The 16086-nt window shown below is 33.5% G+C and overlaps 1 protein-coding gene across 1 annotated transcript; it reads right to left on the reverse strand.

The window, feature by feature from the left end:
* Positions 1-10753: 10753 nt before the first annotated feature.
* Positions 10754-15042, reverse strand: LOC131050771 (linoleate 9S-lipoxygenase). Its single transcript, XM_057985029.2, has 9 exons — positions 14449-15042; positions 13938-14218; positions 13603-13843; positions 13185-13508; positions 13010-13095; positions 12817-12924; positions 12430-12737; positions 11995-12258; positions 10754-11889 (listed from the first exon to the last, which is right to left on the reverse strand). Exons 1-9 carry the CDS (start codon positions 14870-14872, stop codon positions 11109-11111), a joined length of 2817 nt encoding a protein of 938 aa, XP_057841012.2. The 5' UTR covers positions 14873-15042; the 3' UTR covers positions 10754-11108.
* Positions 15043-16086: the final 1044 nt, after the last annotated feature.

Consider the following 16086-nt stretch of genomic DNA (forward strand, 5'->3'; position numbering starts at 1 on the left):
TCTAGAGCAGTGAGCTCCTTAGCATTTCGTCTAAACTTTGTAATTAGTTTTATATACATATGATGAGTTTGATTCTCATTGTGATTTTTTTCAATTTGTGTTTTCCACCTAAAAATGTTGGTGTTTATGTTTGTTTGGTTTATTAGTTTAGTTATTTTCTTTCATACATATAGTTGAGAAAATTAATGACAAAGTAGGAAGTTAAATCTGATCAAGGTTTTAGTATATGTTGATTCACCCTCCTCTCAATTATCTAGTAATGTTCAACAATAAATATCACTAGTCTATTCAAAGTGAGCCAACACAATATAGTCCATGTGACCAAATTTTAGGGTGGTAATGTGAAAAATATATGATTCATTATAGATTAAGGTATAATATTGGTTTATCCTTATTAATTTTATTGAATTTCTCTAAGGTAACCCTCATTTTTTTGTAGAGCATGGTTTTGTAGAGCATAGAGTAAAGATAAGTAGTCTAGATCTAATTTTTAGCCTATTATTACCAATTTCTTTTGAACAGGCCAACCAAAATCATTTGGCATTCAATTTTGGGTCTAGTCTCTAGGATTTGTGGGGCTATATATTTTGGATTAAATAAAAAACATAATTTCATAGGAGATAAGTCTATTTCTTAAGGTATTATTGCACTATTAAGTCTATTTCTTAAGGTATTATTGCACTATTCAAGTTTGAGGCTAAATTGCTTTTTTTGTGCATAATTTGTGAATCCTATCAACATAAATCACTTAATTTGATTGTTGTCAAGAAGATAAATCCACTAGCAAAGATAAATTGATAGATAGAAATGTTTTTTACACCATGTACTTTTTCATGTCACTGATAGTTGTATTGAATCCTTTCCTATTTTCTATCCTTGATGACCTATTCTTCTCTTAAATTCATCATCATCATAATTGAATTTTTATCATGATAGCTATGAAAATATTATGTCAGATAAGATGTTGACAAAGACAATACAAAATATTAAGATCTACAATATTATTTTTTTATATAATATATACATAGATATTGATAATGATTTGACAAATTTTTAAAGACATTAAATTTTCAAAATTCATCATAATAATTTAGATTTTTTTTTAATTTAAGCAATGGAGTATGAACTTACCTTTGATAGATTTTGTTATAATTACTTTAATGTGAATTTCATGGATAGTAATTACCTTTTTATGCTCCTTGGATTACTAAGAAAATATGAAAATTATCTCAGTAGTAATTTTCTTTCACTACAAATGTCATAGATTGCAATTATGTTTGTATTCTTTTAGAAGAATTGAAGAAGCTATCTATGATTAAAGATGCAACAACCTCATTAGTAAATAAATTTTTTTGTTGGGCCCATTTTAAAATTCACTAACATAATTTTTTTTTGGTAGTGATACACTCTTTTTCCATCCAGTGTCATGGCTATCCTCAAATATTCACCAGCATAAATTATTACACACATTCCTTATTTTAAATTCATTGGATTGATAATGAGGCCAATTCTAGTTTTGCAAAATTGTAGTGTTGAGATTCATCGCAGGGTAAAGCAATTAGTGTGAAAATGGTTATTTATAGTATCTGCGTCTTGTAAGCATGAAGGAGACTTATTCATAGGTCACATAGTAAATATGGAATGCATTTCATAATAAAATAACTTTACTTTATTTTGTAAATATTGCAATCTGCATATCTATATTTAGTGTTTATTATGTAATAAAATATATAAATTTGTTTTCATAATTATTTATATATCTAATGTGTTTTTTTTCCTTTCTAAGAATATTAGTCATTTCTATTAATTAAGATACACTGTATTATTAAAAATTAAAAATCTAATTAATATATATCTAATTTTTTTTTATCTAATTAATTTGAATCATTAGTCATTCAAGGTGAGCCAACACATTATTGCACACTATTTTGAAATCTTTAGAATGCTAATGGACATACATATGATTAGTTAATACTTCCTACATATCTTGATTTACTTTAAATTTTTATTTTGATGGTCATTAGAGTAATTCTCATTGTTTTGTAAAGTCAAAAATAAAAAGAAGAAATCTAATTATATTTTTTGGAAAGTTAATGTTCATAACTTTTCATTCAAGTCATCAGAAATCATTAGACATGACTTTTGAGTCTAGTCTATAAATTTCAAGGGGACATAAGTTTTTGATTAAGGAAAGAATGTAATTTCATGGGAGATAAGTTTCTTGCTTAAGATATTATCTCATCATTAAGATTTAAGGATTAAATAATACTTTTAGCATAGTGTTTGCATCTTGTCAACAAGAGAAATACTCTCAAAAACATTCGTAGATAGATAAGGATTTTTCTTACATTATCTACTTTTGCATGACATTGATAGTGGCGTCAATCCTTATCTATTTTCTACCCTTAGAACATATTCTTCTCTTCAAGTCTTAATCATCATAATTAAACTTACTTCGTGATACCTAAAAAAATATTATGCTAGATATGATATTAAAGAATACAATGAAAAAGATTTAAATTTATAAACAATATTATATTGATAAATTTATATAAATATAATTTTTTTTTTTTTTTCTATTGATAACAATAGTTTCAAAATTTTCTAAAGTAGACTATATAAAGGTTGAAAAAGATTGCTTAGATTTTGTGATAATTGCAATTATGTTTCTATGCACTTGGATTACCGAAGAAAAGATGGAAAAGACCTTATTAGTAATTATGCTAGACGACGTGGACTGCAATTAGTTTGTATACTCTTCGGATTAACGAAGAAAACTATTGAATTAGTAAAGCAGATATTCTCCTGTTAAAATTCAATAGCGTGAATATTTTTTTGAGCGATAGACTGTTTTTCCAAGCAGGACCATGGTTATCCTCAAAGCTTAACCAGCATTAATTATTACACACCGACACAAATTATTACACACCGACACAAATTATTCTCAATTTATCATAAGGTTCCGCACTCCTATTCTGACACCAATGACGCCAATTCCAGTTCTGCAACACACTAGTGCGGAGTTTTCCCTCAGGATAAAAACAATCAGTGCAAAAATGGTCATTTACGGTATCTGGCATGCATTACCTAAAAGTAAAGATGGCATGCATTACCTAAAAGTAATTTTTCCATCACACTCTTTGTACCATGTAATTTTTCCCGATGTCACATCTGATAGCCACCACACTCTTTGTACCATGTACTGTAATCTCCCTGTGCAACAAATACCTACAAAATATTTGATGCAATTAGTGGTTTCATGTACCAGTTTCCTTTCTATATTATCATACAGATTTACGCCCATAGTTTTCATGGCGTTTCCATGTGCCATTCTTGGCTCTCTAATATTGTACGCTGTAAGGAGTAATCAAATTGACAGTCTTCCTTTCCACCATTTCAACATTAATTGTTCATTTTAATCTCTACCTGTCATTAAATTTGGGATCTGCATTTCTCATATCCTCCTAGCCATTTGATATAATATTTTATTAAATATTTCTTACACAATTATATATTAAAAATTATAGAGCTAAGAGTAGATAATAGGTAGAAACTCTTTGAAAAGAATCTTAGTGATATTCATCTTTCATAGGATTAGGACCTCCATTCTATTTGAAAATTCTAAGTTATGATTTTGGATAGAACTCTCCAACATAGAAGAAGAGATATATGAAAACAGTTAATGTCATTTATCATTAACTTTGTAAATTTTCGCTATAATGATAGAATCTAGTTTCTCATTGAGTTTGAAGAGGCAAGAAATTGTTCTCACCTTTCCTAATGTATTTGATAGCATCTCGACCAGATATCATACAATCTGTTTATTTGGTGGCTAAATTTCAACCTAATTTGAAGGTGACACATGAGTATGTTGTCAAAAGAATTTTGTGATATTTGAAACATTCTATAGATTTTGGACTTTGCTACAAAAAGCGTGGGGATTTTATGTTGAAAGCTTATACTGATGCAAATTGTCTTGGAAGAGTTGATACCTGGAAGAGTACTGATGGTGGTGCTTCCCTTATAGGAGATAGATTGGTCTCCTAGTTTTGTAAGAAATAGGATTCAAGTTCTCCATCTCCTGTTGAAGAAGAGTATATTGCAGCAACATTTTGTTGTACTCGGGAAATCTGGATGAGATTGACTCTTAAAAATATCAAAGTAACATGTGATGAGGCAATTCCTATTATGTGTGACACTACAAGTGCAATAAATATTTCAAAAAATCTAGTTATCCACTCAAGAACAAAACACATTTCAATCAAATATCACTACTTAAGGGAGAAGGTTTGTGAGAAGCAAGTTTAGTTGGAATATATTTCTACAAAAGAAATAGGTTGAAAATATTTTCACTAAGGAATTGACAAAGGAAACATTTGAGTTTATTCAGGAGAAGCTTGTGGTTATTGCCCCTCCTTCGTCTGACTAGGTACATTGTGAGGGCGTATTTTTCTAGGGGGAGATTGTTAGGACCCGGAGGCAACTGACAAGGGGGGATGAATCAATTGTCTATTAATTTCAACCCAACTATAACTTAATCAAACTTAATGTATAATACCGGTAAACCAAACTTAATGTCGGTTGACAGTTTAACTATTAATAACAATGTCGTTAAAGTTTAATGCATGAAACAGAAAGACAAATAGCATCCACAGTACATAACACAGATATTTGTACGTTGAAACCCTCTAAGGGGAAAAACCACGGTGGGAAACTTTACCCATGATCAGATGATACTATTGTAGATAGTATGTGTGTACAAATGGGGTCTGCACATGCAGAATGACCAACTCTCTAGAGCTCACTGCTCAATCACAAGATGGGAGTCACACTAACTACAACTGGATGGTTAAATCCAATGATAATGTACTGCTCAAAATAGCATCTTCATATGCTGGATTCAGTACCAGTTAAGCTCCGATTGTCCTCTTCATATCTTCCTTGACTCTTCAAATGATGTCTGCATGTATAGCTTTGCTTATATTCGCATATACGGAATATCGCAACCTTGTAATACCTTATTACCTTCCCTATATTAATTTTACAAATGAGATCTTACATATATACCAGAACCTAAGACCAAATGTGTAGGTCAGCTTACTAAGAATATTACAATTAAATCAATTACAAATGAATCAATATGCAATGTATCATGTTGGCTCAATGCATTTATAATAATAACCAATAAACAAATCATCTCCATATTGTGTCATGCTGATCTGGAATAGATAATGCATGCCGGTCCATAACCTTGACAAATTTGTCGGTAAGAGTAAATATCAAAACTCGATTAGACCAATAACCAGGTCAACAAAACCAAGTGTCCAAACAATGTCTTCGATGTAACCAAGTAATCTCCAGATGATAACAGACCATCCTCAGTGCCGGTGAACAATATAACCTCTCGATGAACCAAATATTGGTGACTGTGCATAAGTCACTGAACATGTCGATGAACATAACCAAAGATCTCCAATGCTGATAAGTGTTGACAAGTGTTGACATCAATGACAAAACCAATGCAACACATCTATAATACCAATAGAGATTTCATGACTATTTATTTTCCTCAATTGATGATGTGAAATCTCTTAGGAGGAATAGTGGAGTGTGTGTTGGTTTTGTGGCATTTGTATTTGATGGAAAAGGGGGAGAGAAAGAGAAAGTTGTTTTGTAGATTGGTCGAGTGTTTAGATTGGTCAAGTGTTTCCATCAATGATAAAGGGGCAGGTTGTTGGAAGTATGTGTTGTAATCATTATCACTGATGTCAAACTTGTTGTTACAGATAATTGTTGGTTGTAAAAGTCTTCTAGTCAAGAAATATCTTGTTATATTGGTGTTGTAGTTATTCTATTTGTCATTTAGGAAGTGTTCAAGTTCAGGAAGTGTTGTTTATGTTGCTAGGTGTTGTTATCTTCTTTGGTTATATTTTTGGCAAAGTGGATATGTTATTTTTGTTGATTTGGAAATATCTTTGTCTTCTCTCGATGTTGTGGTATATTCTCATCGTAGGTTTTGTTATTTTGTGTTAATCTTACTTTTTGGTCTGGATATGATTTGTGGAAGGTAATTCGAGGTGTTATGGGTCTCACTGTAGCATGTGGAGATCCAGATAAGAGTAATTTGCATTGGAGAATATGTTTTGGCCCATTAATTGTCTATTTAGACATTTTACATTTTGGATTGATGTGGTTTATGTTCTTATGTTGGCAGATCAATGGATTGAGCTTAGGAAGATGTGTTTTGGTCCCGTCTTTCTTTTAGAGTGGATCAACATGTGTTTTTTTAATCCAAAAGGTATATTTTGTTTTAGGCTGACTTGGCTTAGGTTTTGATGATCTCTCTTGTATATAAAGAATGTATCTGATTGAGTTGTGTGTAAGCATGGCAAAGACTTTTATGTGGATATAGTCCACCAAATTCAGTGAAGAGAAGAGAAGAAGAGTTGTGTTTGAATGATATACTATTTGTTTGAGACTATCATAGGATTATAAGATAGTGTGTTGAAAAATGAGGTCTCATTTGTGTGTGTTGATGTTAGTCACTTAATGCAAGTTCAAGGACATCTTCATGATTAGGAGACCCTTATTTTTAAATCAATTTGTTGTATCTTTCCCTATTGTCGTTAGCATCAACTTTGCAAGTCACTTTTGTGTCTTGCCCCAAGAGCAGTTATCCTTGGTCTACAAGTTTGGAGTAGTGATCTACTTCATTGTAATCTGATATATGTAGTGTTCACGTCAGATTAGATACTAAAAATGGCATGCATTACCTAAAAGTAAATTTCCCGATGTCACATCTAATAGCCATCACATACTTTGTACCATGTAGTGTAATCTCCCTGTGCAATAAATACCTACAAAATAATTGATGCAATTAGTGGTTTCATGTACCAGTTTCCTCTCTATAATATCATATAGATTTATGCCCATAGTTTTCATGGTGTTTCCATGTGCCCTTCTTGGCTTTTTATTTTTGTACGTTGTAAGGAGTAATCATATTGATAGTCTTCCTTTCCACCATTTCAACATTAATTGTTCATTGTAATATCTACCTGTAATTAAATTTGGGATCTACATTTCTCATATTTTTCTAGCCATTTGATATAATTTTTTATTAAATATTTCTTTGACAATTATATATTAAAAAATATAGAGCTAAGAGTAGATAATAGGTACAAACTCTTAGAAAAATTCCTTATTGATGTTCATCTTCCATAGTTCACTTAATCATAAACTATCTAGATGAATGGTTCATTGAAGGAAGGATTAGGACCTCCATTCTATTTGAAAATTCTAAGTTATGAGTTTGGATAGAACTCTCCAACATAGAAGAAGAGATATATGAAAAAACTTAATGTCATTTATCATTAACTTTATAAATTTTCACTACAATGATGGAATCTAGCTTCACATAGAGTTTGAAGAGGTAAGAAATTGTTCTCACCTTTACTATTCTATTTGATAGCGCATCTAGACCAAATTTCATGCATTATGTTTATTTGGTGGGTAGATTTCAAGCTAATCTGAAGGTGACACATGAGCATGTTGTGAAAAGAATTTTTTGATATTTGAAACATTCTATAGATTTTGCACTTTGCTGCAAAAGGGTGGATATTTTATGTTGAAATCTTATACTGATGCAAATTGTCTTATAAGAATTGATACCTGGAAGAGTACTAATGGTGGTGCTTTCCTTTTAGGAGATAGATTGGCCTCCTAGTTTAGTAAGAAATAGAAGTGAATTTCTTCATCCCCTATTGAAGAAGAGTATATTGTAGCAACATTTTGTTGTACTCATGAAATATTGATGAGACTGACTCTTAAAAATATCAAAGTAACATATGATGAGGAAATTCATATTATGTGTGACACTACAATTGCAATAAATGTTTCAAAAAATCTTGTTATGCATTCAAGAACAAAACACATTTAAATCAAATATCAATACTTAAGGGAGAAGGTTTGTGAGAAGAAAGTTCAGTTGGAATGTATTTCTACAAAAGAATAGGTTACAAATATTTTCACTAAGGAATTGGGAAAGGAAACATTTGAGTTTATTCAGGAGAATCTTGGGGTTATTGCCCCTCCTTCGTCTGACTAGGTGCATTATGAGGGTGTATCTTTCTATGGAGAGATTTCATGACTATTTATTTTCCTGGATTGATGTTGTGGTTTCTCTTAGGAGGAGCAATGAACTATGTGTTGGTGTTGTGGCATTTGTCTTCGATGAAAAAGGGGGAGAGAAAAAAAAATTTGTTTTGCAAATTGGTCGAGTGTTTAGAATGGTCAAGTGTTTCCATCAATGCCAAAGGGGGAAGTTGTTGGGAGTATGTGTTGTTGTCGTTATCATTGATGCCAAACTTGTTGTTATAGATAATTATTAGCTCAAAAATTCTTCTAATGCATAAATATGTTGTTGTATTGGTGTTGCAGTTATTCTATTGGTCATTTGGGAAGTGTCCAGGTTTAGGAAGTGTTGTTTATATTTCTTGGTGTTGTTATCTTCTTTGGTTATGTTTTTGGCAAAGTGGATATTCTATTTTTGTTGATTTGGAAATATCTTTGTCTTCTCTAGATGTTATGGTATATTCTCATTGTTGGTTGTGTCATTTTGTGTTAATATTACTTTTTGGTCTGGATATGATTTGTGGAAGGTACTTCGATGTGTTATGGGTCTCACTGTAGCATGTGGAGATCCCGATAAGAGTAATTTGCATTGGAGAATATGTTTTGCCCCATCAATTATTTATTTGGATATTTTATGTGTTGGAATGATGTGGTTTATGTTCTAGTTTAGGCAGATCAATGGATTGAGCTTAGGAAGATGTGTTTTGGTCCCTTCTTTCTTCTAGAGTGGCTCAACATGTGTGTTTTTTATCTAGAAGGTATATTTTGTTTCAAGGTGACTTGGCTTAGGTTTTGATGATCTCTCCTGTATATAAAGAATGTATCTAACTCAATTGTGTGTAAGCATGGCAAAGAGGTAGAGATAGTCCACCAAGTTTAGTGAAGAGCAGTGAAGAAGAATTGTGTTTGAATGATATGCAATTTATTTGAGACTATCATATGATTATAAGATAGTGTGTTGACATATGACGTCTGATTTGTGTGTGTTGATGTTGGTCACTTAATATAGAGTTCAAGGACATCTTCATGATTAGGAGACCCGTATTTTCAAATCATTTTGTTGTGTCTTTCCCTGTTGTAGTTAGCATCATCTTTTCATGTCACTTTTGTATCTTGCCCCAAGATCAGTTATCCTTGGTCTACAAGTTTGGAGTAGTCAGCTCTTTCATTGTAATTTGATATATATAGTAGATAAATTTTGTGGGTAGGCGCCCACCATGGTTTTTCCTTGTTTTGGGTTTTTCACGTATAAAATTTTGGTGTTGATATATTTATGTTGTTGTTTAAGTGTTGTAAGTTACTACATTAATTTTGGTTTAGATTGATTCATCCCCCCTATCAATCCTACCTTGGGTTCAACAAAATGTTCTATGTATACTATAAGCTCATTTGAAAACCCAAAAAAAAAATCATTACATTTTAAAAAAATGGATCCCAAATTTCCTTCTTTATATATTTCAATGACTTATTAACATACATCACTCTAATGTTTGTATTCATTCCTAGGTCTACAACTTCGATGTCTTTTTATTGATACTATTTCTTCTTGTTTTGTAACAATCATCATTATCAAATGTGCACTCTAAATAAACAAGATGTCTTGGAAGAGGATTTATCTTTAGCTATATAATCTAATTTTAAAAGAGGTCATCTTTCATATCTGAAAATTTAGTATAGTTTTCCAATCAGCGAGTGAATTTCAAAATGATATACCAATATAAGAGCCCATAAATCTTTTAGTCATGGAGAAAAGCTTTCTAAGTTCAGATTTCAAGAGGAATAATTTTAGCATTATCGACATGCAATCACAATGTTGATGAAGTATCAAAATTTGGGACCAATATTAAAATAGATGTTAACTATTAAATTATCCTTTACATCCACCTATTTATTGTTCAAAGAAAGTAAACATATCAATTGTAATCCAGAAAATATTCTTATATATTCTTATTTTATTTACATTAGCAGCATAGTTGTAAACTATAATACAATTAGTTATGAGTCATCGTGAAACATCAAACACTAGAATATATACCTAGATGCCATATTTATGCCAAATACCAAGGATTCATATCCGACCATATTATTTTTCCACTCAAAGTTGAGCCTGAATTGGATGTTATAGTTTAAATCATCTAGATACATTAGGAAAATACCCACACTATTGTTGTCTTTCTAACATAAATCATCAATGTGTATTTTTCGAAAGCTGTAATTGTAGAACTTTGAGGTTGTTAATGTAAATTACCATGAATTTAAGTTTCAAAAATATTAATATAATACCCCACAAAGAAACTTGCCTTCATGTGTATAAAAGATAACTCGTCATTAAGATGCATTTAAGAATTTTATTTAGTTTATGTAATTTAATCTCTTTCCCTTTTTTTTAGGAATTGGGTAAAAGTTAATAATTACTTTAATTTAAAAAAATTAAATGATCATTACGTATAATTTTTCAATTTTGATCACCTAAAATTAATATATCTTTTTATTCTAAAACATTAAATCAACAAATTTTATTATAAATATTGAAATGCAATCAACTAGAAAATTATTTCCCTTTATCAAAAATATTAAACATTAAATCAACAAATTTTATTATAACTATTGAAATGCAATCAAGTAGAAAATTATTTCCCTCTACATTTTAGAGTATTAATTACTATGGTGAAACTACATAAATCTGAATTTCACATAGTTTTACTTTGCAAATATTGCAAGGCACAAACTCGAAAATAGAATAGCGAAAAGTGAAACAGACAGAAATGGAAGTACGGATTATCTTCGTAGTATCCAAGCTCAACTCTACTCTACTCTACCAGAAAATATGCATTCTCTGATTCCATTGTAAGCACCCATAGGAACGGTATTCATTATATGGCCATGTCACTTGACAATTTTGAGCACGATCTGCAATTTTAAGGAGAATGGTAAATGGTCAAATGACGGGTTATAAATTATTAGATGTTTTCATTCTGTTAGATAGAAATACTATTGGGCACTCCCCGGCCTGTAAGACCACCTGATTTCGATAAATCAGTAGTGTCAGGGTAAAGTAAAGTATAAGGAACTTTTGCAGGTCCAACCCTGTTCTTATAAACTTCACAGTTATTATTTCTGTCGATTATATTCCTCTCAATCTTTGTCATGTTTGCTGAAAACCTCGCGAACGCTTCTTCCACACGTGGGTCATCTACTCTGTCCATAGTAGACCCCTGCAACTGTCCCACGTATACCTCATGTTTAGAATGCTTTGACAAAATTTCCAAAACAGCCATGATGATGGTTGCCTGCGTTGGAGTAGACACAGTCTTGAGGAAAAATGCATCTGGGTCCTTAAGGAGTTCATCATATTCAGGAGTTCCTTTCTCTGGAACCAAGCGCCTGCTCATGGTGGGCAAATTGGGCATGTAACCTCCATAGGAGTATTGCCCAAAGTTTACAGCAGCATGGTGAGCAGATGCAGTCCAAATGATAGTTGCCACTATTTGGACTGCTTCATTCAAAGATTCCATCTTGTACCATCTACTGGGATCGTCCTTGAGGTCTCCATGCCCCACATTTACTATTTCCTTCCACCAAGCCTGCAATTCCTTATCCTCTTTTACTGTGATATCATCCTTGTAGTACAGGGACAAGTAATCTGAAACCCATTGCTTTATGGCAAACCATATTTCAATGCCGTCTACAGCATATGGATAGTCCTCGATCACAAGCTTCAAACCATTCGGTGCGTTTGGATCCCGGACTGCCATTCCCCTGCACGGTACATGTTAAATGAAAGATTCAAATTAATCAGGCCTTTAAGTTAAATTGGGTCAAGCTAAAACTTGAAGTGAACAATGAAATTGGTGTATCACTTACCTTTTAATTAGGTCAGCTTCTAATCCTTGCTCATTGAATTTCCACTGTTTGTAGGCTTTAGATGACAGTTCCATACAATATCTGCCAGGGGTAAAGCCTTGTTCAATAATACCCGATGCATTTATCAAGCTCTGGCGAGCAGCCTGATTGATGTCCATGGTATCGAGGAAATGGGGTATCAATAATTTGTATACTGGGTGCATTTTACTTAGTTGTCTGTGGGTAGCTATAATGAAAGGTTCTGTGACACAATGAGTTCTTAGCCTGCAGTAAGTTACAAAACAAAAGTTTTCCTAAGTTCGTAGCTGGTTAGCCAATGTTATGCCTCTACCATCAGTATGAGTGATATTAATCCTGGGTGATTTAACTAAAATCCAAATAGTCGTTAAGATGCTTAATGAAAGATTGTGGGTGAGAAATAGCAATAGAGCATACCAGTGGCTGATGACCTGATGGTAAGCTGCACCATTGACTCTAGCATGGGCTTTGGCCAGCTGCCAAACTGCTCCTTCTTCTGTCCCATATTCGCCTGGTGTAAAAACTTTTCTTAGGGCTGCTTTCTCATCAATTGGTGGCAAACACAGCTCTATGGCGACTGGCTTTAATGTTCCTTCCTTGGTGAGAAAAAAAACCGTGCGGCTTGCATATGCTTTCACATCTTCCGAAAGCTTATTGATGCGTTCGATGTAGGGCATATAAGCATGATAGTAGTCCACAATAAACAACCTTTTCAATGCAGTGGCCTGTAATTTTTACATCAAATTTCATTATACTTTTATAACGCCGATAAAACAAGATTATTTTTTTGAGGACAGAAATTACTTGATCCACAGAAAGGCCTTCAAGGTTGTGTTCTATGTGTTGGGCTGCTATGAAACTCTTCTGTGGGCCGTACACCTTTTCATCTAAGCTACTGGAGGGAGGAAATTTCTGTTGGAAAACAGCATATGATGCTATTTCAGTCCATCAAGAACGGTGAAAGGGAAGAGTTTTGGAGTTTGAGAGTTAGGGTTACCTCTAGGCACTGAATCACCAGTGGATTCACGCCTGCAAGTGTTTGGCGTGCAAACTCCTCGTCGGTTCTCCATGCAAGCTCATCAACTGCAGCACACACCATCACTCCAATTCCATTTCTTTAGGGTTAGATTATTTAATCTAAATTACAACTAATGCACGTATGTTAACTTTACCTTCGACAATTTGTGGACGGCTGAAATTTATGAGCTCAAGGCTTTCCGTCAGATCGTCGACGAGTCCCTGGATAAAGTGGAGTGGGTTATTAACTTGACGGAGTTTCCAGCGACAGTTATAGGCGCTTTTCAATCCCCGTTTGTAAAGCTCACTGACTCCCTCGAATGATTCGAAGGCGTAGTCGAAGAGATTAGAGAGAGTGGGAATTATCGCGTTAGAAACTGCCGTGATTATGTGAGCCCCAAAGTCAGAAAAGTCTGTGTAAGGAAACCTTTCGTCCGGCGGTACAAAGATGGAGCTTGTTCGGGTCTCGAATTCTGGGGCTGCAAAAGATTATTTAATGAAAAATTTTATTACCATTCCATTCTAAACAGATTTATAAGCACATTGTACTAATAAAGTACTGAACATGTATACCGGTTTCCGCGCGTGGACGACCAGTTCTACATCTCCTGGGATAAGGGAATTCCTGCGATCCACCCAGCACTTCCCTCCGTAGCTCTAGATCTTTCTCTGGCTGCCCAATATCGTTGTAGACGTCATAATCGTATATCAGATCAGACACCTTCCTTTCTCCCGTTCCGTCTCCTCGGAGGGATATCAAATCTAACTCCCTGAACTTCCTCAAACCCACTGGGGTTTCCTCCGGAAGAAAGCTCTGATAATATACATTTATGTCATTCCTTTGCCCATTAATTACCCATGTTAGATATCGATCAAGATTTGCTTATAATATGAAATGTATGGCACACCTTATTGGCGAAGAAAACACGGTCATTAGGGTTGAGCGGAGAAGGGGTTATCCATGAATTACATTGAAAACGAACTTTCCTCTGATCAGGAATGGATATGGTGAGCGATATCAGAAAGAACTCTCGGCTGTGCATATTTTTTATGACAAATGCACCCGGAAAACCAAGCGCAGAGTTCCACTTAAAGTCGACTGTGTAGCGTGTCTCCCTCGAAACGGGTCCGTCCCATGGATTCCACTTTAGATACGAAGGCTGCCCAACAGTTTTTCCCAATCCCGTTTCTACACATAACCATCAATAATCAATATTTTAACTTACATTGAGTGTTTATACCCTGCAAATAATACAAATCATAAACTCTAATTTGGATACAAGTTGTGAATATCTATGTTGATTTATCAGAACAGCAAATTAGTATTGGATTCAGGGGAGGAATCTAAATTAGAGAAGCCCTTTCCATAGAAATTTTAACCATTGATTTTAAAAGCAGTTTTGTAAAAAAACAGAATACCCGGATCAATTTGATCGCTGCTCACGAGCTGAAGAGAAACTTTTTTCCCCATCAACTCAGAAGCTTCGTCAGCCAGTGTTGCAGAGTAGTCTGTAAGGTTGAGAAAAGCAACCTTCTGCAGTACTACTTCACCATTAATCTCATATTCCTTAATGCGCTCTACTGTGACACTTTCAGTTTCAGCACTTCTATTTATGGACGTAGATTTTCCAGCGACTTTCCTAGATCTCGAAACCCCTCTCCGCAATGCCATGAAAGAAGAACTAGTGCGCAATGAAGGGAGAGAAAAAAAACGAGTCTGGTATGATTTATCAATCCCTAAGACTTGCACAGGTAAATTGGCGGAAATAAATCTATAGCTACCTACTTGAGCATTCTTCTCTAATAACAAAATTTTGCTGCTCAAGACCCTAATTGAATCCATAATATTTGCTTTTCTCAGTTATTCCCTCCTATATTTTTGGCTCTGATAAACAATGGAGATAGTGGATTTTTCTTAGTCTCTTTTGATCTACTGATAGTTTTCCAGAATTTTCTGGGAAGCAAGTTCACGCGTTTGATGTGAAATCTAATAGAAGAATTCAAACCCATGTGGATTTCCAGTCGTACAATATGCTTTTCAGCTAGTTTATAAATATAATTATGGTTCACTATTTGCCTATTGAATTATTTAAATAAAATAAAATAATATTATTTTAATTATTATTCTAAACAATTAGAAATTTAATTGTGTTTTTTAATATATTTACATAATATTAACTAGAAACCGCACCTTGGTGTGCAAGGGGTACACCAAAGAGGTGTAAAAGGTTAACAAGGAAATAAAGTTGTCTATTTTTAGCATATATTTATGCAATACATGAGGTCAATTACAAGACACTTTAGTAAATATTTTTTTTGTACAACAAATGTTTCAATGGAGAAGAGATAGCTTCAAATCAATAATGCATCCACTTACATGGATCCAAAAGTAACTTAAGAAAACCGCTAAATTAGTTAGATAATTGGACTCCATTACAAAACATGCTATTATGTTATGCTTATGATAGGGAGAGAGGGATAGATAGAGGGGGAAGAGTGAGGAATAGAGGATAAGGAGGTAAAGATAAAGATGGAGATAGAGATGGAGAATGAGAGGGATATGGAGAAAAGGAGAGGGGGAGACAAAGAGAGATAGGAGAGGGATAAATAGAGATGGAAGATATAAACATATAGAGAGGGAGAGTGTGTGAGGGATGTATGAATAAAGATAGAAATAGGAATTGATATAATGAAATATGTAGAGAGATGGAGAGATATAGGAGTAGAGAGAGATAACAAGATAGTGGGATAGAAGGATAGATGGAAGAAGAGATATGGAGAGAGAGAGAGAGAGAGAGACATAAATATGGAGGTCTGGAAAGAGGAATATAGATGAATGGATCAAAAGAGGGAGACATGTCTAGAGATACATTGGGAGAGAGACAGATAAAGGTATAGATGATGAAAGATCAAGAGAGAAAGAGGGAGACAAATAAATAGAGAGGTAAAGAGGGGTAAAGGGAGAGTTTGAGACAAAAAGTGATAAAGAGATAGAAGCATATAGAAGAAAATGGAAAGGGGGAGATAAAGAGATATAATAGATAGTGAGATAGAGTG

The sequence above is a fragment of the Cryptomeria japonica genome, chromosome 1 (assembly GCF_030272615.1).
Source record: "Cryptomeria japonica chromosome 1, Sugi_1.0, whole genome shotgun sequence".
Classification (NCBI taxonomy): domain Eukaryota; kingdom Viridiplantae; phylum Streptophyta; class Pinopsida; order Cupressales; family Cupressaceae; genus Cryptomeria; species Cryptomeria japonica.

What these genes read in the sequence shown, in the direction of transcription:
- LOC131050771 (XM_057985029.2), bottom strand. Translation starts at nt 14,872, where the DNA reads ATGGATTCAATTAGGGTCTTGAGCAGCAAAATTTTGTTATTAGAGAAG. An exon ending in TCGTCCACGCGCGGAAACCG is followed by an intron (nt 13,509 to 13,602) that starts GTATACATGTTC and finishes AATCTTTTGCAG; the next exon opens with CCCCAGAATTCGAGACCCGA. An exon ending in AAGGCCTTTCTGTGGATCAA is followed by an intron (nt 12,738 to 12,816) that starts GTAATTTCTGTC and finishes TAAAAATTACAG; the next exon opens with GCCACTGCATTGAAAAGGTT.